The sequence below is a fragment of the Panthera uncia genome, chromosome B1, assembly GCF_023721935.1.
Source record: "Panthera uncia isolate 11264 chromosome B1, Puncia_PCG_1.0, whole genome shotgun sequence".
Lineage (NCBI taxonomy): Eukaryota > Metazoa > Chordata > Mammalia > Carnivora > Felidae > Panthera > Panthera uncia.
In genome coordinates this window covers 68,110,531-68,136,462 of record NC_064811.1, presented here as the reverse complement: position 1 = coordinate 68,136,462, position 25,932 = coordinate 68,110,531, and the positions used below count along the sequence as shown (strand labels likewise).

The window sequence follows — 25,932 nt, the reverse complement described above, 5'->3', positions numbered from 1 at the left end:
CCACAATACAAAGAGAGGACCTTGAGCAAGACATCACCCATTTGTTCGAATTACAGATATTGTTCTTGTAACTTTTTAGTTATTTTAGTTCCTGTTGACCACTGGCCAATTCTTTTGCTTTCTGAACAAGTAATAAAAGTCAGCCTGTGACTGAACCTATGTTTTGAAATTACAGGCTTTGGAATGTGATTACGTGAGTGCCCATCTGCATGAGTGGATTGACTTAATCTTTGGCTATAAACAGCAAGGCCCTGCTGCAGTAGAAGCTGTAAATGTCTTCCACCATCTTTTTTATGAGGGTCAAGTGGATATCTACAACATAAATGATCCACTAAAGGAGACAGCCACCATAGGGTTCATTAATAACTTTGGTCAGATCCCTAAACAGGTATGGATATTTTCATCATTGATGCTCTTAGTTTCATTTTTTAAGCTGTAATATTGCTATAGATGATGAATGACCATATAATAAGTGTAGGCTAAGTGAAGAGCCATGCCACCCAGTAGGTTCAGTAGGTTCCTAGATTATTGCTTCCTCCTCCCTTTTGCAGTCCAGGTGAACAGAAATATTGTTCAAAGAGCATTTCCCCTCACAGACTAGTGTGGGGCAGGTGTTCCTGTGTCTACACAGCATCTGGCAGGAGGATGGGAAGAGCACAGTCAGGGAAGAAGATGGGGTCTTGGGGGCCCAGCATACAGAGGTGGGGTTTCATCCCAATGCCAGTACAAAGCCAGTGCTGACTTTGAGCAGGGAAATGGCATGGCCATATTCATCCTTTAAAGATCATTCTGTCCATGTACGTTAATTAACCAGAATTAAAATAGAAACTTAAAGATCATTCTATCTACAGTCTCATACATACACTGTAGGGGAGCCACATTAGGGGCAGAATACCACCTGGGAAGCTCTTAATAGTTGAGGGAACAGATAGTAGTGGTCCGGATTGGATTATTGATACAGGCATGACCAGTGCTCTGGTATGAGAGTGCATGCTGTGGGAGTGCCTGGAACTGGCCCTGCCCTAGCTGCTCTGACCGCTACCTGGAACCTGAACAGAAAGACCAAGCGCTTAGTTACTCGACACCCAAATGCTATATTGTTCCCTCACCCTCATGATGAGGAAACCCCTGTTGAGAGACTTTATACCATTTTTCCTCCCCATCCTCCAGAGCACACCAGGAGTAACCAGCACTGGGGGAAAAGGCCTGCTCTGCTGAGCCATTCTCACCACTCGCCTTTCCCAAGCGCCCTAGGCCCCGCACTTTAGCGTAGCTAGCCTTCTTGGTTCCTGCCGCGGGTGTCTCTGTTGGACTCCCTTCTTGTTTGGGTTTTTTTTTTTTTAATTTTTTTAATGTTTATTTATTTTTGAGAGAGAGACAGAGTGCAAGAGGGGGAGGGGCAGAGAGAGAGAGAGACACAGAATCCAAAGCAAGCTCCAGTCTCTGAGCTGTCAGCACAGAGCCCGACATGGGGCTCGAACTCATGGACCAGACCGCGAGTTCATGACCTGAGCTGAAGTTGGACACTCAACCGACTGAGCCACCCAGGCTCCCCTGGACTCCCTTCTTGTTAAGCAACCTGGAGGTTTCCAGGCTTGATGGTTGGGAACACTCCAGAACAATGGCAAGTCTTTGTACTTGGCCCAGCCCTGACTGACAGCAGGAGTACAGGAGTGCCCTCAGTGGTACAGAAAGGTGTCTGGCTTATAAAGAATTGGTTACTTTTTAAAATCATTGGAAAGTCATTGTTAACTGTAGATTGATTTACTCCTGAAAAGTTACCAAATCAGAGTGACCTAGAGTATGGTGGTAACCCAAGCTTTTAAAAAGCACATGGTCTCACCCCTACTTACTAAGATGAAAGATATGTGGCATCCCTCTGAGCCTCCTTAAAATTCTTTCCTCAAATGTAGAGCGTGATCATAGAGTACCTAGTGTTTGTCATGAAGCCTCACTAAAATGAAAACGTAACACCTGGCATATAAAAAGGGCTCAATAGCCTAAATGTCCATCAAGTGATGAATGGATAAAGAAATTGTGGTTTATATACACAATGGAGTACTACGTGGCAATGAGAAAGAATGAAATATGGCCCTTTGTAGCAACGTGGATGGAACTGGAGAGTGTGATGCTAAGTGAAATAAGCCATACAGAGAAAGACAGATACCATATGTTTTCACTCTTATGTGACTCCTGAGAAACTTAACAGAAACCCATGGGGGAGGGGAAGAAAAAAAAAAAAAAGAGGTTAGAGTGGGAGAGAGCCAAAGCACAAGAGACTCTTAAAAACTGAGAACAGGGGCACCTGGGTGGCTCAGTTGGTTAAGCGTCCGACTTCAGCTCAGGTCACGATCTCACTGTCCGTGGGTTCGAGCCCCGTGTCGGGCTCTGTGCTGACTGCTCAGAGCCTGAAGCCTGTTTCGTATTCTGTGTCTCCCTCTCTCTCTGACCCTCCCCCGTTCATGCTCTGTCTCTCTCTGTCTCAAAAATAAGTAAATATTAAAAAAAAAAAAAACTGAGAACAAACTGAGGGTTGATGGGGGGTGGGAGGGAGGGGAGGGTGGGTGATGGGTATTGAGGAGGGCACCTTTTGGAATGAGCACTGAGCGTTGTATGGAAACCAATTTGACAATAAATTTCATATATTGAAAAAAAATTAAAAATAAATAAAAGTTGTTACCTCAGGAAAAAAAAATAAAATAAAAAATTAAAATAAAAATAAAAAGGGCTCAATAAATGGGGGTACCTGGGTGGCTCGGTTGAGCATCCGACTTCAGCTCAGGTCATGATCTCACAGTCCATGAGTTCGAGCCCCGCGTCGGGCTCTGTGCCAACAGCTCAGAGCCTGGAGCCTGCTTCAGATTCCATGTCTCCCTCTCTCTCTGACCCCCCCCCCCCCCCCCCCGTTCATGCTCCGTCTCGAAAATAAATAAACATTAAAAAAAATTTTTTTTAAAAAAGGGCTCAATAAATGTTAGCTTACATTGTAAGATGTGTTCTTTTCTCTCCTACCAGTTATTTAAAAAACCTCATCCACCAAAGCGAGTGAGGAGCCGACTAAATGGAGACAGTATGGGCACCTCTGCCCCACCAGGATCTACAAGTGACAAGATCTTTTTCCATCACCTAGACAACTTGAGGCCTTCTCTAACGCCTGTAAAAGGTGAGGTGACGTGAAGTCAACCTTTGATTCATGATTCCGGAGGAATCCTAGTTTATCAATAACAAATGTGCTTTTCAACGGTAGTGTCATTTGTAATAAGTGCTACATTTCTTGCGATAAATCACCAAATACTTGTTAGATTTTCTCCTTTTCCTTTTGTTTTGCTTTGGGTTTTTTGGCCTATCGGATTTTTCATCAAAAAGAATCAAATAGGCCACCCGGGTGGCTCAGTCGGTTGAGCATCCAACTCTTGTTTCCTGCTTGGGTCATGATCTCATGGTTCGTGAGATCAAACCCTGCTTTGGGCTCCATGCTGAGCAAGGAGGCTGCTGAAGATACTCTCTTTCCCTCTGTCTCTAAAAATTAAATAAATAAATAAATAAATAAATAAATAAATAAATGCATGCATACATACATACATACAAACTAAAAGTACCAAACAGGTTTCTCCACCCTGCTAAAATAGTGAAAACTCCTAATATACCAAATCTTGTAGCTCAACTTTATTATTATAGGTGTAGAAAAACCTCTGTAATCTTCATTTATACCTGTTCTGCCAGTTTAGAAATAACAGTAAAAAGACTGCATTTTTAATATGCCAACTACAAGTGTCTTTTAGCTAGCTAATGTTGGTAGGAGTTATCTAAAAGTACTTATTCAAGTAGATATTTTCCCCCTTAGAATGAAAAAATGTTTTTGCATCGTAATAGTTGTCACTGTTACACAGATCCAAAAAATGGAGCATCAGATTCTGGTTAGTTGGTTAGGCTACCAGCTCTATGCCATTTTGGCTCACTACCCAGACTGCCCTGTGCCAGCTCCACTCACTGCCAGTGACAGTTCTAGGCTCAGCAGTGTTCCAGTGAAGAGCAGGGAGTCGGGCCTCTTGGGGGACCAGGAAATCTAAGGCTGGATATCACCAGTCTAAGGCTGGCGGTGCTGAAGGCCAAGTTTGGTTGAAGGTCTTCGAATGGCATTCTGAAGAGCATCCCAGGTTACTCTGTGCAGAAGACAGGCTGACTGCTAGGAGCCAAACCCAAGAGTGTCAGGAGATAGGAGGGCTGGAAGGAAGCCCTGCAACACCTGTCCCAGTTGACTGGCCACCCAGCAAAAAGACTCAAAAGCCAAGCTCCTCCTCTAAGGTCATTTTGTCCTAATGTCTGTGTCAGGATGCTTGATTTGTGGTATTTGAGATAACGATCTCCTATATATGGGATTACAAGGTTCATTTTCCTTGTCCCCATTCTAATCTGTTGATTTGTTTTTTATAGAACTTAAAGAACCTGTGGGACAAATAGTGTGTACAGATAAAGGCATTCTTGCAGTAGAACAGAATAAGGTTCTTATCCCACCAACCTGGAACAAAACTTTCGCTTGGGGCTATGCAGACCTCAGCTGCAGGCTGGGAACCTATGAGTCAGACAAGGTTTGCATTGTTTCTTGCTCATTTAATCTTGCTCTTTTGTGGTTTGGATATCCTGCTTGAACTGGGTGGGAAGAGCCCAAGCCCAGGGCTAGTCAGCTGCTCTTCCAGAGCCCAGAGGAAGGGAGAGCTTTGCTGCATCAGATCAGGATAAAGGAGGTAGTGGACAAAGATATGTTTCCTACAGAGCAAGACTCCTTTGAAAAGTTGTATACCAGGCTCTAGCAGTTTCCCTCCCACTCAAAGAATTCCTCCAGGAGGTCCTAGCCAGCCAGGTATTCAACATCGCTGACAACTAAAAGAGCCTCTTTTTGGTGGGTCATCATCTGGCCCACTTACCACTTCTGTACTCTTAAATGACTGATATGAAACCTGTCCCCCCCCCCCCCCCCCCCATCAGCAGCCACTGTGTCCCATAGTATCAGTGCCCTGTGCTCACTCTCTGCATTCAGGAGGGATCTAGTTTGCGCAAGTCTGTGTATTGCACTGTGACACGATTCCATTTAGTTAGCATTCTCATTAAACAGCAGCACTCGTGATTTCCACTTACCTCCAACTGGATACAGCAAACACATCTTTCTACCAGGTTGTCCCCTGAATCGCACACAGCATCACATAATCAGAACATCATTTTACCGGACTGGACTAACTGGACACCCACTATAAGCAAAGGCCTTTTATGGTTTTAACAGCAGCTGCAGTTAGGAGACTATAGGGGCAGTTCAGGGTGGATCCTCGGTGGAAACGTTGGTAACGTGAATCCAGCCCAGAATGTACACGGGCATTTGCCTTTGAGGTGCCCACGTAGGGGTTCTCCTTCACCCAGTGTGCTCCTTGTGATTCAGAAGTTTGTGGTTCTTGATGGCATGTGTGTCTCACGTCTGTTTTATTTTACAGGTAGTGACTGTTTACGAGTGTCTGTCTGAGTGGGGCCAGATTCTCTGTGCAATCTGCCCCAACCCCAAGCTGGTCATCACAGGTGGAACGAGCACAGTGGTGTGTGTCTGGGAGATGGGCACCTCGAAAGAAAAGGCTAAGACCCTCACTCTCAAACAGGTAACAAATGGAAGACAGGCATGTTCCATCTTGGCTGCCTGCACCTTAGAGAAACTACCAAGCTTCCTTAATTCCAGGGTGCTTCAGATATAAAGGACAAAACCAAAAAATATATGTTCTTTTGTTAGAAATGGTTTTTGAAAAAAAAAAAGGAAATGAAATCAGAAGATACTGTTTCTAAAAATGATCTAAGCTGGTCCTTTTTTAAAATCTGAAGCAAGCCGTCTTTAGGTAATAAATTTTTTAATACATTTAAGTATAATACATTTGAGCCTTGAACAACACAGCTTTGAAGTTCCCTGGCCCACGTATATACAGACTGTTTTCGGTAAATCCAATAGAGTGCTGTAAATGTAATTTCTTTTCCTTATGATTTTCTTTTATTTTTAATGTTTATCTTGAGAAACATTTTTTAATGTTTGTTTATTTTGTGCATGCGCACGCAGGGGAGGGGCAGAGAGAGAATCCCTAGCAGGCTCCATGCTCAGCATGGGGATCCATCTCACAACCATGAAACCATGACCTGAGCTGAAATCAAGAGTCAGATGCTCAACCAACTGAGCTACCCAGGCACCCCTTCTTATGATTTGCTTAATATTTTCTTCTCTTGCTTACCTTATTGTAAGAATGAAATACATATAACATACAAAATATCTGTTAATCAAATGTTTATGTTATCAGTGAAGCTTCCAGTCGAGAGTAGACTGTTAGTAATTAAGTTTTTGGGGAGTCAGAAGGTATACACAGATTTTTGACTGTGTCAGAAGTCAGCACCCCTAATCCCCATGTTGTTCAGAGTCAACGGTATTGTATGTAAATTGGATTTTTCCAAACCAAATTAAATTTGCTATTATTGATTCATATTAATTTTCTTTCTGGGTGATTTCCATTCAGCTGAACTAGTAACTCTTGGATTCTTTTATTTTTCTCTTGCCTCACTTATCATTTGATTACTTGTTATGTACTGGCTCTCATAAATTTTTTCTTAAAGCAAGAAACCTTTTATAATTAAGCCATCATCTTTTAATAATTGTTTTGTTGGTGAGTTTGCCATAAAGCTTTTTTAATGCAGTATACATCTAAGTGTATTTTAGGATACAAATTTGAAAGGCAGTGTAACAGTAATATCTGTCATTTATTGAGCATCTGTTATGTTCAGAGCATTGTACTGGGTGTTTAAAAATGTAAAACTCCAGTCCTCACAATTCTACAAGGTAGTTTATAATCCCTGTTTACTCCTGAAAATACCACTGCTTGATGAGGTTAAGACACAGGCCCAAGTCACATTTAGAGGTAAAGCCAGGATGTGAATTCAGTTTTGTGTGCCTCCAAAGCTGTTTTAAAGCCTGACCTGGACAGTGGTGTCTTAAATATCTGTGGAAAGAGTGGAACCCCTTGTACTGATACCACCAGTCATGTGTATAGGTAGGAAACTGCATTGGTTGCAGAGTCTAAAGGTAGGCCACATAAAAAAAATACATAGTATCAACAAGAGCAAATACAAGGTTGACAATGTAGTCAGCTATCCAAACTCTCTTGCTTACAATATTTTCAGTTTAGAAAATAGGCTCTGAAGCTCATGGACCAGCCAGTAATCCCTCAGTAGAAGATACTTCTTATGTAAAACAGCCTTTTGGGATCTAAGAATTCAGAAAGGATTTATGTATGACAAAAACATTTAAAGCAACTCACTATTTAAATAGTAAATTCTCAAGAACTCTTAACAGTAATCTGAATCTTTTTCTCTGAAATGCTCATTCTCCCACATTGCCATTTCCCTGGGTCCTAGTTCTCTTCATATTCTAACCAAAGACAAAAGTTCTTTTTCCAGTCTGAAGAGGGATCTCTTGGGTGCACATGTCTCCAGGTCAGTAACAGGAGTTCAGCAGACTCATCAGAACCACATTTTTCCCTTTATCTTTCCATGTACCATAACCATGCAGTCCTCACTGTTTGTGCCGTTTTTTAGAAACTCACTCAATTGTAGTTCCTTAGACTAACAGAAGATAGTGGCATAAAAGAAACAACACAGAGTTTAAATTCAGTACTTTGGGGGCCATTACTGATACATCTCCATGTAGAAATGATACAAAGAAACCCAGACTGGACTGCAGCTGCCATGCTCCCTTCCTTCTAAGATACTAGCCCAGGGCCAGAAAACAAGTGATGCAAAAATGGAGGTCAGAGGCCTCCGGACCTCTCTATTCCCTGTGGGATGAGGCGAAGCTAGTTGGCACAGGAGAATGAAGACTTTCCAGACGCTGCTGCTCCCGGCACGTGCTCCTGTCATTCCTAAGTGCATCCAGGACCTTCTGGAGCGCCCCCACAGAGTACAGCCCCTGTGATCACCCTGGCTTTTTCCTGTTCTCCTTTGTAGGCCTTACTCGGCCACACTGATACTGTCACCTGTGCCACAGCATCATTAGCCTATCACATAATCGTCAGCGGGTCCCGTGACCGAACCTGCATCATCTGGGATCTGAACAAACTATCATTTCTAACCCAGCTCCGAGGCCATCGAGCTCCGGTCTCTGCTCTTTGTATCAATGAATTAACAGTAAGTAGTCGATTGCCCACTTGGTTTATGGTTAGGAGATTAAGTATTTGTGGCTAACGTAAACAAAAAATGACTCTGTTTTCTAACTTGATAGGCACTCATCTTATAAATGCTGCTACGTTTTCCTTGATTTATACAAAAAGTGAACAGATATTAAACTTTGTAACTCAGATAATTTTGTTTTAAAATCAATCCACTGCTACCTACTCTGAAGAGCAAGATTTGGTTCAAAACATTCTAGACTAGGCTTTTTTAAAAGCAAGGAATTTGTAGGATTTGTTAAGAATGTTAAAATTGTATTGAAATTTTCTTCGTGAAATACAAATTCTTTATTATGTAAAATGAAAAGGGTAACATTTGGGTAACCAAACAAGAGCAGAATTGTTATAGAATTATTTTCAGAGTTATCCCAGACTTACTAAAGGATGTTATCTCTTTTCAAAAATCAGTATTTTATATATAAATAAGTGAGTCAGCATGAAATAAATGCACTGGCCTCGGAGTCACCTGTGGAGACCGTGCCCTCCTGAGGGGGGGGTGAGGGGAGGATAGTCATGCTAAGATGTGTGGGGAAGCAGAGGAAGCTAAGGTAGGCATACAAAGACTGAGGTCTCTGTGTCTGAGGGACAAGTGACCACATTCATATGTTGGTGATGCCCACATACAGAAATCGGCCTTGCAGACTGACCAGAACTCCCCAGGCTCACCATTCTTTGCTGTGTATGCTCGTTCCCTCCCTTACCCTCAGCACTGCCTTGGGGTCCTGTTGTGTGACACCACATAGCCACATCCTATCATCACCCACACAGATAGCTTTTGAGGAATGCTCCATCTTTAATTTCCACCCGAAGATACTAAGTAGTATGCTTTTAGTCAGATACCTAGTAGTCAGTCAGAGAAAAAGGAGAAGAAAGAAATTTAGTTCTAGTGAATGGCATGTATAGTGTCTGATAATAGTAAAAGCAATCAGACCTGGCATGAGTGGGGAGTATACACAGGGGTAAAAGTCCATTCAGTTTTTGGTATATGGTGTATGGTGTGTGGTGTTTTTATTTTGTTTTAATTTTTTAAATGTTTATTTATTTTTGAGAGAGAGAGAGACAGAGCTTGAGCAGAGGCGGGGCAGAGAGAGAGGGAGACAAAGAATCCGAAGCAGGCTCCAGCCTCTGAGCTGTCAGCACTGAGCCCAACACAGGGCTCGAACCCACAAGCTGTGAGATCGTGACCTGAACTAAAGTCAGACACTTCACTGACTGAGCCACCCAGGGCCGCTATTTTTTTTTTTTTTTTTTTTTTTTTAGTTTTTATTTAGAGTAAACATGAGCCAGGGAAGAGGGGTAGAGAGAAAGGGAAAGAGAGAATCCCAAGCAGGTTCCATGCTGTCAGCCCAGAGCCCAACTTGGGGCTCTTTCCCACAATCCATGAGATTATGACCAGAGCTGAAATCAAGAATCAGACACTTAACCAGCTGAGCCACCCAGCCTCTCCAAAGATGTAAGGTGTTTTTAGATAGTACCTTGGATTGGTCCTACAAACCTTTGTACCTCAGAGCTTTACGAAAACATCAGTGCAACAGAATGGCTCTGATCTGGCATTGTTGCTCTGAGTCAAATGCTTAATTTTGAGGACTTTGTTTTGGAGTTGTTCTTAAATACGGAGAATTTTATTTATAGTCCGTTGTTAGCCAAGCAAGTATACACCCAATGGATTGCAGTAGTTGCTGCACAGACCACAGATGTGTTTGATTTTTTTTCCTTTTACAGTGCTTTTGTAACCTCTTAGTAATGCATAAAAAGATTTCTGTTTCTCTTCTGTTTTTGAAGCCAGTATCAAGTCTGCTTTACTTCAGTCTGCATTTTGGGCATAAGCGACCTTGCAACTGCCCTTTACCTCCTCTTCTTATGCTCAGCCCTCATAGCCACAGGATTTGCTCTAATGCTCTCTAATTGAGGCACCCTGGAGTACGACAAGAGAGTCTTGCCTGGTGCAGAATGGTGCGGCAGCCTCTGGTCTCTTGCAGAGACTGAGGCCGTTAATTAAAGCACAGCTGCTGACGCTCATTGTCAGAAGTGGTTCAGTGGCTGAATCGGGTAGACACAGCAATGCTTGGCGAAGTATCACTTTTCTTTGGGTTTTGCTTCTGCCGTCTTGGTAGAAGAAGAGCAGAAGGAGGAAAAGAACAGTAGCAAGACTAGCACAGAGGGTGGTTTGGGAAGGCCCCAGGCCTCACCGTGCCACCCTTGGCTCCCCCTTCCCTTTTTTCTTGAGTCGATGCTGCTGTTCAGCTTCCAGTTTCTCCCTGCTTTGGATGACCTTCTTCCTATTTCTGTAGGTCCTCGTGTACCTGCTGGTTGTACTGAAATTCACCAGGTCATTCTAAAGTCAGTGCCTGGCATTGTGACATCTAAGCTGTCTTAGGGATAAGAGAGGCAGCATGGTGTGGTGCATAAGTTTCAGGGCCAAAAAGGGCTGGATTCAAATCTTTATCCTGTGACGTTAGGCAAGTAAATCACTTAAGCTATTTGCACCTGACTTTGATCCCCCTACAGCAAGGCTAGTAAGAGCTGACTCACAGGTTGTTGAAAGGCTGCAGTGAAATGTCCTCTACACTAACTGACACTCAGTAGGTGCTTCAGGAAGTATCTTTAATCCCTTTAGCAGTACTGGGTTATATTCTCATCAGATTGGGTACAGCCCAGCTGGTACAGTTTAAGGGAAAAGCTTGTTCATTTCTGTCTTTGGAACCTACAAAAACCTGAGTTTTAACAGCTTAGGGACTCTAAGGTTTTATTCAGTTTGCCAAGAAATGACCTGTGTTCTAATTTCCTTTTTTTTGTCATCCCTTCCCCCATTCGTTTATTCATAATAAAATGAATACAAATTATAAAATAGGATGTTACAATGTTACCAACCTTTCATCTTTATTTATTGAAGAGGGAGATATGCTTCTATCTAGACTGAAAGATTTCTCTTCTACCTGGTCGTTTTGGCGATTGGATTCATTTTGTAAAATTAAGCGGAGGTGGATTCCTGCCTCTGGGTGAAAGGTATACATAGATTTTGTAAAGGACAGGAGGCAGCAGGCTAGTGCATCACCTCCTCAGGCTCCAGGCAGCTTTGCTGTGGAGCGAGCCAGGACTCCGCAGTGCACTGGGGCATGAGCTGAGCGTGTGGCAGGGCTCCTACCTTTGTCTCCATGTGAGATCGCCTCGACTGCAGCAGCCCCTACACCATGAATTCTTTAAGAGGCTGCTCAGCGAGCACAGAAATTCCCCAGTCACCAGTCGAAGAACTAAAAGGTTTTTTGAGAGCTAGGCCGAAGATTTACTTTGCTTCTGAACCCAGAATGTGATGTGCAGGGAGCAAAGAGAGTGAAGAGGCTGTTTTACGTTCTCAGGGGGACATCGTGTCCTGCGCTGGCACGTATATCCACGTGTGGAGCATCAACGGGAACCCTATCGTGAGTGTGAACACGTTCACAGGCAGGAGCCAGCAGATTGTCTGCTGCTGCGTGTCGGAGATGAACGAGTGGGATACACAGAACGTCATAGTAACGGGACACTCAGATGGCGTGGTCCGGGTAAGTCCTCTGTGAGGAAACACACTAGATATTTGCTGTCCCGGTTTACCTGAAGCTTGTGAAGCTGTCCATGGTGGAAAGACCCCCTGAACAGGTTGTAGTATCGTTGAGCAAACTCTCAGACTCAAGCCTCAGCCTCTGTGTTCTCTGACGCAGGGAATGTCAGTGACTTGGCCCCTTTCCTTCCCATTGAGTCAATCTGTTAGTGCTCTTAACCCCTGGATGGACGGCTTGACCCAACGTCGCTTGAACAGGGTTTCCCTGTCACCATGGATCGCTAAATGTAAATTGCAAAAGTATTGGCTTTTTGGCCTCTCAGATGGCTTCTTAGGGAAAACAGGAACTATTTCTTCTCTGCAGAGAATCACAGAGCTGGAAAGTGCTTTCAGAGGACTCCCATTGTCCAATCCCTGTCTAGAGTTCTGGATGATTTTGCCTGAATTCTAGTTTATCCTTTTCGTAGGTTTCTTTGTATGGGACTTCTGCAGAAAATCTAATCCACGGAGTATTTACTTTTACAGTCTTTTCAAATGCTTGGGTTGTTCTGTCTCAGGAGGTTTTCCTTTGTGCCTCTTTTCTTTAATTGTGCTCTTTGTAGAAGCACAGGGCGGCTGATTGCTGCCCTGTAGTCACAGTCACAGGCTCAGAGAAATGAGGCTCCCAGTCCCCGCCACACCACACCCTGCGCCTCAGACGACAGGCATGCCCCGACATACGCTGTCTCCATGGCAGTGTTTCAGATGACTCCATTCATGAGGCCTTAAGGAAAAGCTCCGTGGCCAGATACACTTGGGGATCCTGCTTAGTGCATACCTTCTTGGAGACCTAGACCATATATTGGTGTGTGTGCAAGGCTCTCCGAGGTTTTTGTAGGAAATAAAATGTGCTTAGTTGAGCCATGTTTTTCCAACTTACTTGACCACAGTCCTTTTCCCTCTGCCACGAAACATCCATTAACATCTCATGGAACCCAGTTCTGGAAGCAGCGTGTGTACACAGTCCTCTCCCACATTTTTCAAGATAGAGGGAAATTTAATTATACATAATAATAGAAGATATCCGCTTAACCCCAAGAGCTCATCTTCATCCAATAACATGTAAATTGTTCCCTTAAGCTGCTTAACTTTTTTATTCTCATACTTAAATTCAGTTTTGGCGAATGGAATTTTTGCAAGTTCCTGAAACACCAGCTCCTGAGCCTGTTGAAGTCCTAGAAATGCAGGAAGACTGTCCAGAAGCACAAATAGGTATTCAGTACTTTTTAATTATTCAATAGTTTTCGTATTTTTTTAAGTCACTCTGCATAAATTTACATCGAACAACATGAACAGTAGCCTGAGGCTGGTGGGGCATTGCTGCCCGAAGCACGACTGCCCCCTAGCGTGTGAAGTCGGAGGGCAGGCGTGCACACGTTCCTCCAGTTCACTGGGCAGTTCTTGGTGTGCTGGTGTCTGTAGTTGGCTTCCTCATCCCATAATAAATATGGTTGCTAGCTTCCCAGAGTACCAAAGGCTTGGACTTTCAGCTCTGAAAATACAAAACAGATCTGGGGGACATAGTGGTGGACAAGTCAGATGGCCCTCAGTCCCAGACCTATTTTACCCATTGCCTGTCAGGCTCAGTGTGGATGACAGGGTGGCATCGTGTTGGCAAAGTATTCATGGAGGCAGACCAGAATCCCCACTCTTCAGCCCTGCTGAAGAAGGGCTTTTATTCAGACTGAAGCCTGGCACTCTGTACTCTTATTATCTATGATTTGTGAAACACTTGAAAATTTTCCAAAGGAAGATAGAAATGATTGCTACACAGAATGATTGGAAACAGTGCCGTGAACCCAGGCTGAGATCCGCTTAGGGTTGCTCCATTCCAGAGAGGTTACCCTCCTTTGATTTAGAACGATTGGTTCAAGAGACATCCTGGAAAGGAGCAGGATTTTAACTTTGACCTTCAGGTTGTCTCCCCATGATTAATTTTTTGTACGCTGGGAGTTCAGCATGAGTTTGATGAAATGAAGGGGTTACTAAGGGGAAAGTCTTATCAGAAAGGCATAAATCACTTCCCTTTGTAAGCCGAAAATAGTTTCTACTTTCATTGCCAGAAAACACGTGATCCAGTGGACAGGGCATTTATGATTGTATTACCTTAAAGCATGTAAATTTCTACATAGTCCATTGAAGCTCCATTAAAAAAGTTTTCTGGGTGTTTGGGGGCATAAAAATTCAGTTCAATCCAGTAAGTATTTGGGGTTACCTGTTGTGTGTAGACACCGGGTTAAGCGGTCCAAGGAAAAGTGGGTCCTTTCCTTTAACAAAGGTTTTAAGTGAGAAAATGAGATGAAGAAGTGAGGTAGAAGGAGGAGGTCTACCTCAGGAAGGAGAAGGTCAAGGTGAAGAAGGAGGTCACATTCAGGAAGGAGAGATACTTCTATCTTCTATGTCTTTGTTTTTAGAGATTCATACTGTGGACAGAGTTTGATAGCATGGCAGAGGGAAGAGCTGCCCACAGGGAAGGATTGACTTGCAACAACTTGGGAGTGGCATGGCATGAGAGCAGTTATCTGGGCAAAAGGGAAGGCAAGCCAGTGTTGCACTGGAAATCAAAGTCATTTTGAATTTTTTTTTTTTTTAACATTTATTTATTTTTGAGACAGAGAGAGACAGAGCATGAATGGGGAAGGGTCAGAGAGAGCGGGAGACACAGAATCGGAAGCAGGCTCCAGGCTCTGAGCCATCAGCCCAGAGCCCGACGCGGGGCTCGAACTCACGGACTGCGAGATCATGACCTGAGCCGAAGTCGGCCACTTAACCGACTGAGCCACCCAGGCGCCCCTCAAAGTCATTTTGAAGACTGCTTGTCAAAGAAGACCTTAAAGCTCATAGTTATAAGCCTTTGCAATGAAAAACAAATCACCCAACTTAGCCAACTAGACTACCAGTGTCAGTACAAGGGAGGCAAACTGTCTTGCCAAAAAAAAAAATGTATAGTGGGCTGGTGCTGCACATTTGTTCTTGCTCTCCTTTTTTTATAACTCTATATTTTTATTTCTTACAAATTTTCCCTCCAGCAGACTCTATCACAAGAGAATAGGGAGTTGGGTTGAGGAAATGCATAACACTGGAAAGAAGGAAAAAACCCACAAAATCTTGGATTAAAGCTTTTGTCAATAATTGATTCATCTAGATTTTCATTTATACTGACTGCTATATGGAAGGAACTGTGCTTGGCGCCCCTTCCCTCAAGCTGGCCACTGTCTTATAGAAAGATTATCCAAAAATAATAGTCTGGGGTGAGAATTCAAAGACAAGAGGCATATAGCTGTTCAAGGAATCCACAGGTAACATTGGGAAGCACTGAAATTGGGAAGAGGCGTCTCACAGGGCCAGGGCACATGTGGATTAGCCATGAGGAGGAGTAGGGCTGCTTGGAGAGTAGAGTTCTTGCTGCCCAGCTGAACCTTGCTGGGGAGTGTGTGGCAGGCATTGAGAAATTCAGAGTCAGGTTTTGGCCAGATTGGTAAAGAATGATTGTCAAGCTAAGAATTTTAGCCAAAGCATTCTTTTGGACTCAGAAATTCTACCTTTTTTTTTTTTCTTTTGCTATATTGAATCTAGCTGAAAATTCTGGGAATTTTTCCTTTTATTCTTTTCCTTTTTTTTTTTTTTTTTTTTTTTTTTTGAGCAAGAGATAGGGGGGGGGGGGGGAGAGAGGGAGAGAGAAAGAATCCCAAGCAGGATCCCTGGCATGGGGCTTAATCTCATGACTGTGAGATCACGACCTGAGCCGAGATCAGGAGACACACGCTGAACCCACTGAGCCAGTGGGCACCCAGGTGCCCCTTCTTTTATTGTTAAACTTACCTTAAAATATCTTGTGTATTGTGTCTTAACTGGTAGAGGAAAAATACCAGTGGGACAAAGCTGGATCTGACCACCACGTGTGTGTGTGTGTGTGTGTGTGTGTGTGTGTGTGTGTGTGTGTTTTCTAATTCTCCCATTGCATTACCCAGGGCAGGAAGCCCAGGACGAGGACAGCAGCGATTCAGAAGCAGATGAGCAGAGCGCCAGCCAGGATCCCAAGGACACGCCTAGCCAGCCCAGCAGCACCAGCCACCGGCCCCGGGCAGCCTCCTGCAGAGCAACGGCTGTCTGGTGCACTGACAGTGGTTCCGATGACTCCAGGCGCTGGTCTGACCAGCTCAGTCTGGATGAGAAGGATGGCTTCATATTTGTGAACTATTCAGAGGGCCAGGCCAGAGCCCATCTGCAGGGGCCCCTTAACCACCCTCACCCCAATCCCATTGAAGTGCGGAATTACAGCAGATTGAAGCCTGGTAACTTGCAGTCTGGTGTCTGTTTCTTGCTCTTTGTGGGGGGTGTGCAGGTTGGTGGAGTGAGGCAGTGGACTCTGGCTGTCCCTGCGCCTGTCCCTGTGACTTCAGCCACCCAGAGACAGCCGTTTAAGTTTCTTATGTGAAATGGACTTTGAGATTCTATTTACTGTATGTTGGGCATTTCTTAAAGAACACCTGACGCCCAAAATTTCATTCATTCACAAACCATAAAAGCTTTTGAAAATGGTCAAGTTACTCATTACAGATAGATAAATAAAACCGTATTTGCGGGTTTTGCCTGTTAGAGCTCAGGTCCTCAGTTGGAGAAATTCGATCTTCTTGCATTGAAGATCTGCTCATTTCTGCATTTATCTTTTCGAATGAGGTCTTCTCTGCCCTGGCCCATTATCGTTGTTAAGCTAGAGTGCTTCACCTTCAAGTTGACGCAGCAGCTACTGGGAAGTGGGACTGTATGTTGTAGCACCCTGACTTCAGTGGGTCATGTCTTGCACTTGTGCACTCCAGGGTACCGGTGGGAACGTCAGCTGGTGTTCAGGAGTAAGCTAACTATGCACACGGCCTTTGATCGGAAGGACAACGCACACCCGGCAGAGATCACCGCCCTGGGCGTCTCCAAGTAAGTGCCATTCCCTTCCAGCCGCTCCTCCCCACTGAGTCATTTGCTTAGCCCAGGCCCAGACACCCCAGACCAGTCTGTGGGGAAAAGAGATTTCGTTTGCAATATCAAATGTTGCTTAAACAGATGAACCAGAAGAAGAAACCTGCCAGCGTGTGGATTTTAAAATCTGTTCTTGGAGGTTACAGCAAGTTTGATCCAGAGAGTTGAGAAGAAAGTGCACATTTGGGGCTCAGTTCTGTTTTTGTCTCTTCATACACGCAGCCCCCACCCCAGCACACACATCCACGGAAAACTGGAGAACCTCAAGAGTGACGGAAAGAGCTTTTCAGCCGCGTGGCTGTGCTGAGGCCTTCCCTGAGGTGACTCCGTGTCGTGTCATGTCGTGTCTCCTGTAGGGATCACAGCAGGATCCTCGTTGGCGATAGTCGAGGCCGAGTGTTCAGCTGGTCTGTGAGTGACCAGCCAGGCCGTTCCGCTGCTGACCACTGGGTGAAGGATGAAGGAGGTGACAGCTGTTCGGGCTGCTCCGTGCGGTTCTCTCTCACAGAAAGACGGCACCATTGCAGGAACTGCGGCCAGCTCTTCTGCCAGAAGTAAGATGAGATGTTAATTATGCCCTGCATGGAGCTTCTCTGATTTGCTCCAGGATCCCTACCCCACAGTGTTGTGTCAGCCTAAGCCAGCCTTCACTTTCTCATTTTTTTTTTATCACATTTGTGAAGTATTTCTGTCATATTGAAAAATAGGGAGGGGCACCTGGGTGGCTCAGCCGATTCAGCATCCAACTCTTGATTTCAGCTCAGGTTATGATCTCACGGTTTGTGAGTTGGAGCCCCACGTCAGGCTCTGCAGTATCAGTGCAGAGCCTGCTTGGGATTCATTCATTCATTCATTCTCTCTCTCTCTCTCTCTCTCTCTCTCTCTCTCTCAAAATAAATAAACATTTAAAAAATATGGAAAGAATCATTACAAATACGTGGTCCCCCATGACTCAGAAAAGAAGGTGCTACTCTTCCATCAGATTTGCATATAAAACATTATGGATGTTCACTCTTACCAATCACACTTCTCCGTGTCTTATACTTTGAGCGCATGTTGTCTCCATAAAAACCACCATGTGTTTTCCGTTTTACATAAATACAGCATACTCTCTGTACCTTCCCTAAACTTCCCTTTTCTTACTCAACGTTGTTTTTGAAGTCACTCATGTAAATATTCTAATATTTTCATTTTAACTGTTGTCCTAGATTTTTTTGTATGGACATACAGAGTTTATCTACTTCCCTTTTGATGGGCCCTTACGGGAATTTTTCATTTTACCCATACTCTGAACGGCACTGCAGCTCACATCTGTGTAAATGCCCTCTTTATGTGCAGTGGAGTTTCCATAGAGGAGGTACCCCAGGACAGAATGACAGATCGTACACGTGCTCTTGAGCTGCACTAGGTCTTGCCACATGTCACGCACTCTCCAGGACCGCAGTGCTGGTTGACGCCACCTCAGGCAGGACATGCGGGCTCTCCCAGGTCTCACCCATGCCTGCAGTTGCCATACATTTTCCCTTTTGTCAGGCCAGTAGCCAGCAGAGCTTGGTGGTTTCCACTTGCAGTGCTACTGAAGTGGACCCTTATTTCATATGCTTACAGGGCGTTGGCACTTCCTCTCGGCTGATGTGGCCCATCGTCCTTTTAGGTTTGCTTGGGTTCCCCACCCCCCCACTTGAGTTCTTTAGATGTTCTGGGCTCTTTGTCTTTCATTACATCTTGCAGATACCTTCCGCCAGTCTGTGATGTACGTTTTCACTTTATATACGTTTTTTCTTTCACATAAGGGTTTTGTTTTGTTTTTTTAATGCTTATTTATTTTTGAGAGACAGAACACTAGCGGGAGAGGGGCAGAGAGAGAAGAAAACACAGAATCCGAAGCAGGCTCCAGGCTCTGAGCTGTTAGCACAGAGCCCGATGCGGGGCCCAACCTCACGAACCGCGAAATCGTGACCTAAACTGAAGTCAGAAGCTTAACTGACTGGGCCATCCAGGGAGTGTCTCATAAGTTTTAATTTTGTTGTAATCACATTTATTACTTTTTGTGATTTTTCCTTTTTTTGTGGCTTAAGAAAGCTTTCCCTGTCTTGAAACCATAAAGACAGCCTTGGTTATTTTCTTCTAAAAGTTTTGGGGTTTTGTTTTTCATGCTTAGGGTTTTAGATCCAAATACATTTGGAGTATACTTGGAGGTATGGCGTGTAGTGGGGATCTTTCTCATCTCCCAGTTGTCCCCCCATGGTTGATTTGGATGCCATTTCTGGGGTCCCATCTATGCATGTACAGTCCCATCTATGCATGCACTGGGGTCCCATCTATGCATGTACAGTTCTCACTTTACATGACAGAAAAGGGAAAGGATCCTGGAGGCAGAAGTCTCTAAGGCTTACATTGTTTTACTGTAGAGATACTTTCACAGAAACCACGGACTGGATAATTGTTTTTGAGCCAGTTATTGAAAAGGCGGTGGTCTTTGGGTTTACACTGACCAAATGCTCACTGGGTTACTGTCCATTCTGTCATCTCAGGCAAGTTACTAACCCTCTCTGAGCATATTTTTCATCTGTAAAAATGTGGATAATTCTACCTCTCCTCGTAGAGGTGTTGAGAGAATTCAGTGAAATCATGTGCATGAGTTTTGCAAAACACCAAGTGTGGAGTCTGGCAATACAGGTGTTCAGTAAAAGATGTTATTATAGTTTTTTTTGTTTTGGTTTGGTTTTTTTGTTTTTATTTTCCAACTTAATACCTTAAACCTTTTTCTTGGGAAGTCTGATTCAAGATCAAGTAGCCACAATGTCGGTGCCAGCCATTATTCCTTATGGGACTTTCTATGAGATTGGCAGAGGATTCTGTCTTGTGCTTGAGAAGCACACTCTATAAAACCTAGTAATCTAGGAATTTGTGGTAGTCAACACCCCATTTGTACACTGGCACACATTGTTCTTTGAAGTGTTTAATTTTCAAAATATTGTTTAAAGGTAGGTAGTTCTTTAAATTTTCCATTGCTATCAGATGTTAGATGGAGGTTTTATTTGAACAACCAGCTAACAGTGATTGATTATGATAGAGCAGGCATGGAAGGAAGAGCTGTCTGGGCGGGGCCTAGCGCTTCTGAGTGTCTCCTCAAAGTCCAGGAACAGCCCTTTAAACTCCTAACGCTGGTGGCACTTCAGTTATTCCCTGGACACCTTTACTGGTAGATTAATGGATGAAATACAATTCTCTATTTCAGTCTTGTGAAAAGGCAAGCTTAGAGTGATTAAATGCCACATCCAAGGTCATACCCTGCTTTATTCCAGGAATAGGAATACTTTTTAAAGAATTTGAACACCTCGTAAGTAGAGTCTTCTTCAAGGAATTCTGTCAGGATAAACAGAAAATGAGAACAATTGGACTAGACAGAAAAGCCAAACTACTGTTCAAGAAATGACTGAGGAGTGGATCACGGGGTGTTTAAAAGCCCAAAGGAACTTGATAGTGACGTAAGAGTCTTTTAAAACAAGTAGTAAATCTTCTGCCACGAGAAAAAAGGCAAGCTCCAAGTAAAGACACTGGCTTCCCTCCCAAGTTCATAGGGCATGAGAAGCAGTCACACAGGAAGAATGGCCTCACAGCTGGTTAGACCCCTTGGCTTCGCCCTGTAGGAAAATCTTAACTTTAAAAAAAAAAGGAAATTCTCTCCAGTCAAGTATATAGCTTTTCTTGGTTCAATATTACTTTTCTTCATAGATGGAAACAAATAATATGGCAGGTTGTTTTGGTCCTGGGTCAGCCACATGACACAAACCAGTGGGTCTTTGGCTTTATAGCACAAGCTTTCTGTTCAGTTCTTTCTTAAGTTTGTATTTCTCAGTGCCGTGATCAACCACGGAGAGTACCTGTAACTACTTGATTTTGCCTTTCCCTTAGGTGCAGTCGGTTTCAGTCAGAAATCAAACGCTTGAAAATCTCATCCCCGGTGCGCGTGTGTCAGAACTGTTACTACAATTTACAGCATGAGAGGGGTTCAGAGGATGGGCCTCGGAATTGTTGAAGATTCAACAAGCCGATTGCAGACCGCGGTCTGTAGACCCCCTTCCCGATTCCTGGCACGGCTCACAGCTCAGAAGGCATCGGAACAGTCTCCGTTTACGCCTCTCTTCATGCCATGTGTTTGAAGCGTTGAATTCAAAGGGATCAGTGAACAAGCGGGTGTAGAGTGCAGTAATGGGGCAGACACTGTTCGGGTGAACAGCACAAGAACAGAAGGCGGTTCCTAGGAGCGACTCTTCCAATATCCGATTCTCCCTGTTACCAGTAGCTGTCTCCAAGAGAAAATCCTCACATATTAACTGTCTTTTCTTGCGTCTCATTTTTATAGATCTACTCATCCTTATTTGGAAAAACCACCACCAACAACAAAAAAAAAGGCTTTTAGAAAATGGTTGTAAATCTGACTTCTTTGCAAGTGACTGTGTATATTGTAAATAGGTATAAAGGCCTTTTTTTCTAAATAAGGACTTAACTGTCTGTAACATGAGACTTCAAACTAAACCACTAACTCAGTGAACTACTTACTTACGGTTTGTCTGACATCTCTCACAAATTAATTATAAATATGTTTTTTAAATCCTCAAAGACATTATCTGTGGTCTTTTTTCCCTTCTTTCAAACCCAGCCTCTGTGCCCGATGTCCTTTCTTTCAAGTTGCCCACAGTATCTCCACTTAAACTAGGCTAGTAACCAAAATAATGTGGACCTTCTTTAGGAAACAGTGTGGGAGAATAAGAGTCCTGCCATGAGATAGCCTGGAAATAGCTGGGCATCTTGCACCTGGCCGTGTGCCACCTCAGTGTTGTTCCAGTGTCCTAAGGCCCCTTGTAAACTTCTGTCCGGACTGCTGTGTGGCCATAGCGTAACTTCGTAGCATTGCATAGCGGTTGGTGGTCACGTGATTGATGCAATGCAGGAAACAGCCCTGCCTCAACTAATGGAAATATTTTTGCATGTAACCCAAATTAGCTTCTCTTGCATAGAACATAATAAGTATGTGTCTTTGGTGACACTAATGTTCTACTATAGCTTATTTTCAAAAAAGGGTAAAACATGAAAAAAGTGTACAGAATTAACGTATAAACCTTGTTGTAAAACTGGATCATGTCAGAACTGCTTATAATTAACCTTTACCATTTAATGCCATCTACCTGAAAACAGTGAGATTTATACTGTATCAATGTCTATTTTTTTGTTTTTGCTATGAATATAATTACAGTATTTTAATATTTAGTTATTTAATTTGTTCTACTAGTTGGATACAGAACACACAAATCCAGGGAGACTAAAGCTGGTTGGGGCTAAGCGAGAAGTTTAGTTTACAGAAAAAAAGGCTTTGGTGGTGGGATTTTTTTAAATGTGTGTTATGTACATATATATATGTGTATATATATATAAAACAAATGAAACAACTAATCTAGATTTTAACATTTTCAGATATTTAGTGATAATATTATGAACAATTCTAAAAGCCCTGTGATTTGAAAAAAAATGTAGAATTATTTATGGCCCAAGCAAGGAAGGACAGACCTTCACATGCTCATGGAGGTATCATACAAAGGACAGTGGCTCTGGCTTTCCCAACTTTTCATCTTTAGGCCCTGGTGACAGGCACACTTATGCACTAAAATGCACATATATGCACATGCATTCAAAAATAGGCATTGGTACAATAGTAACCTTGTACCTAATGGGCTGAAACCAGCTTAAGAACAAATTTGTTCTTCCTGATAACTAGGTCTCCAAGAGAAAATATAAAGGCTGCTTTAGTGCCTTATGCTTACTAAATTTAAACCTTTATTTACCTAGGTTTGAGCCTACAGTCTATTTATGATTACATATCAAAATCGATTAATACACTTCCATTTCTAAAAGTTCAAATACACTTGTTAATAAAAGGATTATCGGCATTAATACTTTCACTTGAAGAAAAGTTGTGTTGTTTTCCTTCCTGTCTTACTCCCCTCCCCCACACCCCTCCCTGCCCACCATCTTACTTCAATTCTAATAAATAATGCTGGATGTTCAACAGTGGCAGGAATTGTGCCATCACGTAACCGTGGGCTTCGCCCCTGTCCAGCCCTATAGATGAGTTGTAGCAGTGTTATTCTACACTTTTTAAAAGAAGCGTCCTCCTCGTGTCTATGAACCGTGTTTACCCCAAACCCAATGGCAGAGGTGTTCTTTAAAGACTTGAATATATGAATGTGTGTATGTAGTTACTTAAAGGTTATTCCTCTATGTAATATGAAGTTATATGGGATGAACACTTTTAAACTTTCCGACACAACTTCCATAACTAGAAGGTGGAAACCAAAACCCTCATGATAGTATTTCCTCTGGCAGCTGGTGCTGTGGGCAACTGTTTTATTCGGTGGACTTTCTTTTCTTTTTGCTTTCTAATGCAGAACTCACAAACCACTCACACATGCAAGTACACTCACATACATCAACTAATCGTTTCTCTGGATGTCTTTCTGTGTTCCATGTAAATTTGTTTACCGACGCATATTCTCAGCATGTACATCCACCTTTGTGTGGCCTGTATTCTTTCTCTGAGAGTACCTCACAGGGCCCTGCCTGATCGTTGTAGCTCATTTGTTCATTCATCCATTTATCCATCCACCCATTTATTCTAACGTCTGTGTATAGTGTGCAACTGTAATGTCATGCTTCTGAAGAGGAAAATAGCTGCCCATAGCAGCCATCCGTCTGGATAATAGCAAAACACTCTAGATAAGTTATTTTGCACTTTCTTATGTATAAAGTTGGTAGAAACTTATTTTTGCTTTGTATCATTTAAATACATTTTGTTTTGGTAAATGAACTGTGTATAAACTATTTATGCCGTTAAAACTGTTTTTAGAAAGTATTTTTAATTTCAGCAAGTTTGGTTACTTGTTGCATGACTATTAACACAGCTGACTTTTTGTGTCAGTGCAATGTATATTTTTTTGTCCTGTTATTAACTTGTAAGCCCTAGTAATGGCCAATTATTTGTACAGCAACAGAAGTAAATTGAAGATACTGGCTAAGACTGGATTGATTGTGGACGTTTGTACTATACTGCAGAATCCAATATCTGTTCTTTGGTGGTTATGTAAAAGGCCTGAAGATTTACTATCTAGTGTGCAATCTGTGATAACTGAATGTTCATTGTATATCTGTCTCTGATGCAAAAAGGTAGAGTAACACAATTACAATACATGATTAAATGCAGTAGTCCAGGTACTTTTTTTTTTTCATTTCAAATAAATACCTACTATTTACCACCCAAAGAAAAAAAGTTGTTTTTAAGCCAGTTTATTCAGGGAAGGAAAAACAAAACAGAAGGCAAATAAGTCCCTCAACTTTGTATAGTTCTTTTCTAGTCGTGAATCTATCTTTCAGAAGCTCCTGCTTACAGAAATGCTTGTTGTGAGGGTCTGGTTCAAGCTCTGGTTTGATCCGTCCTTAAATGCTTTCTGCATTGAGCTTCCCAATTGTGCTGGCTTTCTGGGGCTGATGAGTGTGTGTGGATGGCCACAGGGAGAGGCAAGTGACTTCTGGAGACACACCTACAAACTTGAATGGACCCAGGGACAAAGTCTGCATCGTGTAGTTTTGGCTCTTTTTTACTGAGCCTTATTCTGTCTCCATCACATTAGGAAAAGTAAGCAACAGTAAATCATCTGTCTCCTCCCCCTACCATATTCGTATCAGGAATATTTGGGTATCCTGCCCTTTTTCTAGAAGCACAGCATCTATTGTCATAAGCTAGTCTTTACATTTCGGTCTTCAAGAGTTAAGGACTCACGAATCCATTCCTTTGGCCACTGGCTTACTTAGTTTTAAAACTGCCTTCCCAATAAAGAAGACTATAGAAAACACTTTTATTTTTTTTAGAAAACACTTTTTATATGTATATAGGCTACGTTAGCAACTTCATGTTTCCTCTTTCTGAAGATAACTAACAAAATCCCAGTTCAATTGAAGCTTGAACAGCAGTGTCCCAAACTTGAGGATATAGTGCCTATTACAAATGCCACCTCAGTGCAACTCCTTTTAGAGGCAAAGATATCGGAAGGCCGAGAACTTCTAAGACAACAGCCGCTTAGAGAAAACAGGGTAGTTACCATTTCTTTAATGCAATATTCCTAGTTCTAGTGACCTCAAGAAGATGAGCAGTGCTGAAATTCTTCGGGGCTTAAAGAACAAACGTGCAAATGATCACTAAGTCCCGCATCTGCTGTTTGCCTCTCCTCTTTGATAAAATTACATCCGCACCCCTCATTTTAGCCTGTTTGGAGCATCGAAGAGGAACCAGGCCAACAGAATAGGTCTAGCATTGACTTAGTCTTTTTTGCTTTATCGCTGTTCTCATCTTCCCCACCCATTGCAAAGCTCTTTTTTATTTATTGTTCCTTTTGACTTTTGCTAGAAATGGCACCAAGCCGAGCTACCACACTGAGAGCCAGCCTGGTGTTTTGGAGAGCCTGGAGGTAGGAGTGGAGAGTTGGAGGCTGCAGTGGTTCCCCAGCCTGTGAACTTGAGAAGCCCCTGTTGAAGTGCCCTCAGTGCATCAGGTTTTCCTGTGTCCATGGCTACCTGTGAGGAGGGAGGGGTCAAGATAGTGCTTCCTCAGCTTTACGGTTGTAGGGCATTTTGATCCTTAAAAACCATCAAGGACCCTAACGTTTCTGTTTATGTGGTTTGCATCGATCAATAGTATTGTATTAGAAATCAAAACAGATTTTAAAAATACATGTATTAATTCATTTATAAGTAATGATAATAAAAGTAATAAAATGATAAAAAGTAATAAAATATAATGATAAAACCATTATATATTTCAATGCGGGGGGGAAACCTAAACCAAAAAAAAAAAAATTTAGTGAAGAGTGGAACTGTTTATTACAATTAGCGAATTTCTTTAATGTCTGGCTTACTTAAACACAGGTGGATTCTCAAATCTGCATCTACATTCAATCTTGTGATACTTCATTTTGGTTGAAGCATATGAGGAAAATCCAGCCTCACACAGGTATGTGGAGAAGGGGGATTCTTTTTTTTTTAAATTTTTTTTTTTTCAACGTTTATTTATTTTTGGGACAGAGAGAGACA

At 42.8% G+C, this 25,932-nt stretch overlaps 1 protein-coding gene across 10 annotated transcripts in view; it reads left to right on the top strand.

Moving 5' to 3' along the window:
- WDFY3 (WD repeat and FYVE domain containing 3) overlaps positions 1-25,932 on the top strand; it is a 290,160-nt gene that overhangs the window by 254,646 nt on the left and 9,582 nt on the right. For 8 of the 10 annotated variants that reach the window (XM_049630812.1, XM_049630817.1, XM_049630814.1 and 5 more), the window contains 11 exons: positions 176-388; positions 3,016-3,163; positions 4,435-4,589; positions 5,484-5,642; positions 8,020-8,199; positions 11,597-11,779; positions 12,930-13,026; positions 15,786-16,109; positions 16,635-16,746; positions 17,145-17,342; positions 20,707-25,852. In XM_049630812.1, the coding sequence (XP_049486769.1) occupies positions 176-388; positions 3,016-3,163; positions 4,435-4,589; positions 5,484-5,642; positions 8,020-8,199; positions 11,597-11,779; positions 12,930-13,026; positions 15,786-16,109; positions 16,635-16,746; positions 17,145-17,342; positions 20,707-20,830 (1,893 nt within the window). In that variant the 3' untranslated portion in view covers positions 20,831-25,852. Of the gene's footprint in view, positions 1-175; positions 389-3,015; positions 3,164-4,434; positions 4,590-5,483; positions 5,643-8,019; positions 8,200-11,596; positions 11,780-12,929; positions 13,027-15,785; positions 16,110-16,634; positions 16,747-17,144; positions 17,343-20,706; positions 25,853-25,932 lie in introns of those variants that run through there. The other 2 variants (XM_049630811.1, XM_049630818.1) reach the window with 2 other exon arrangements.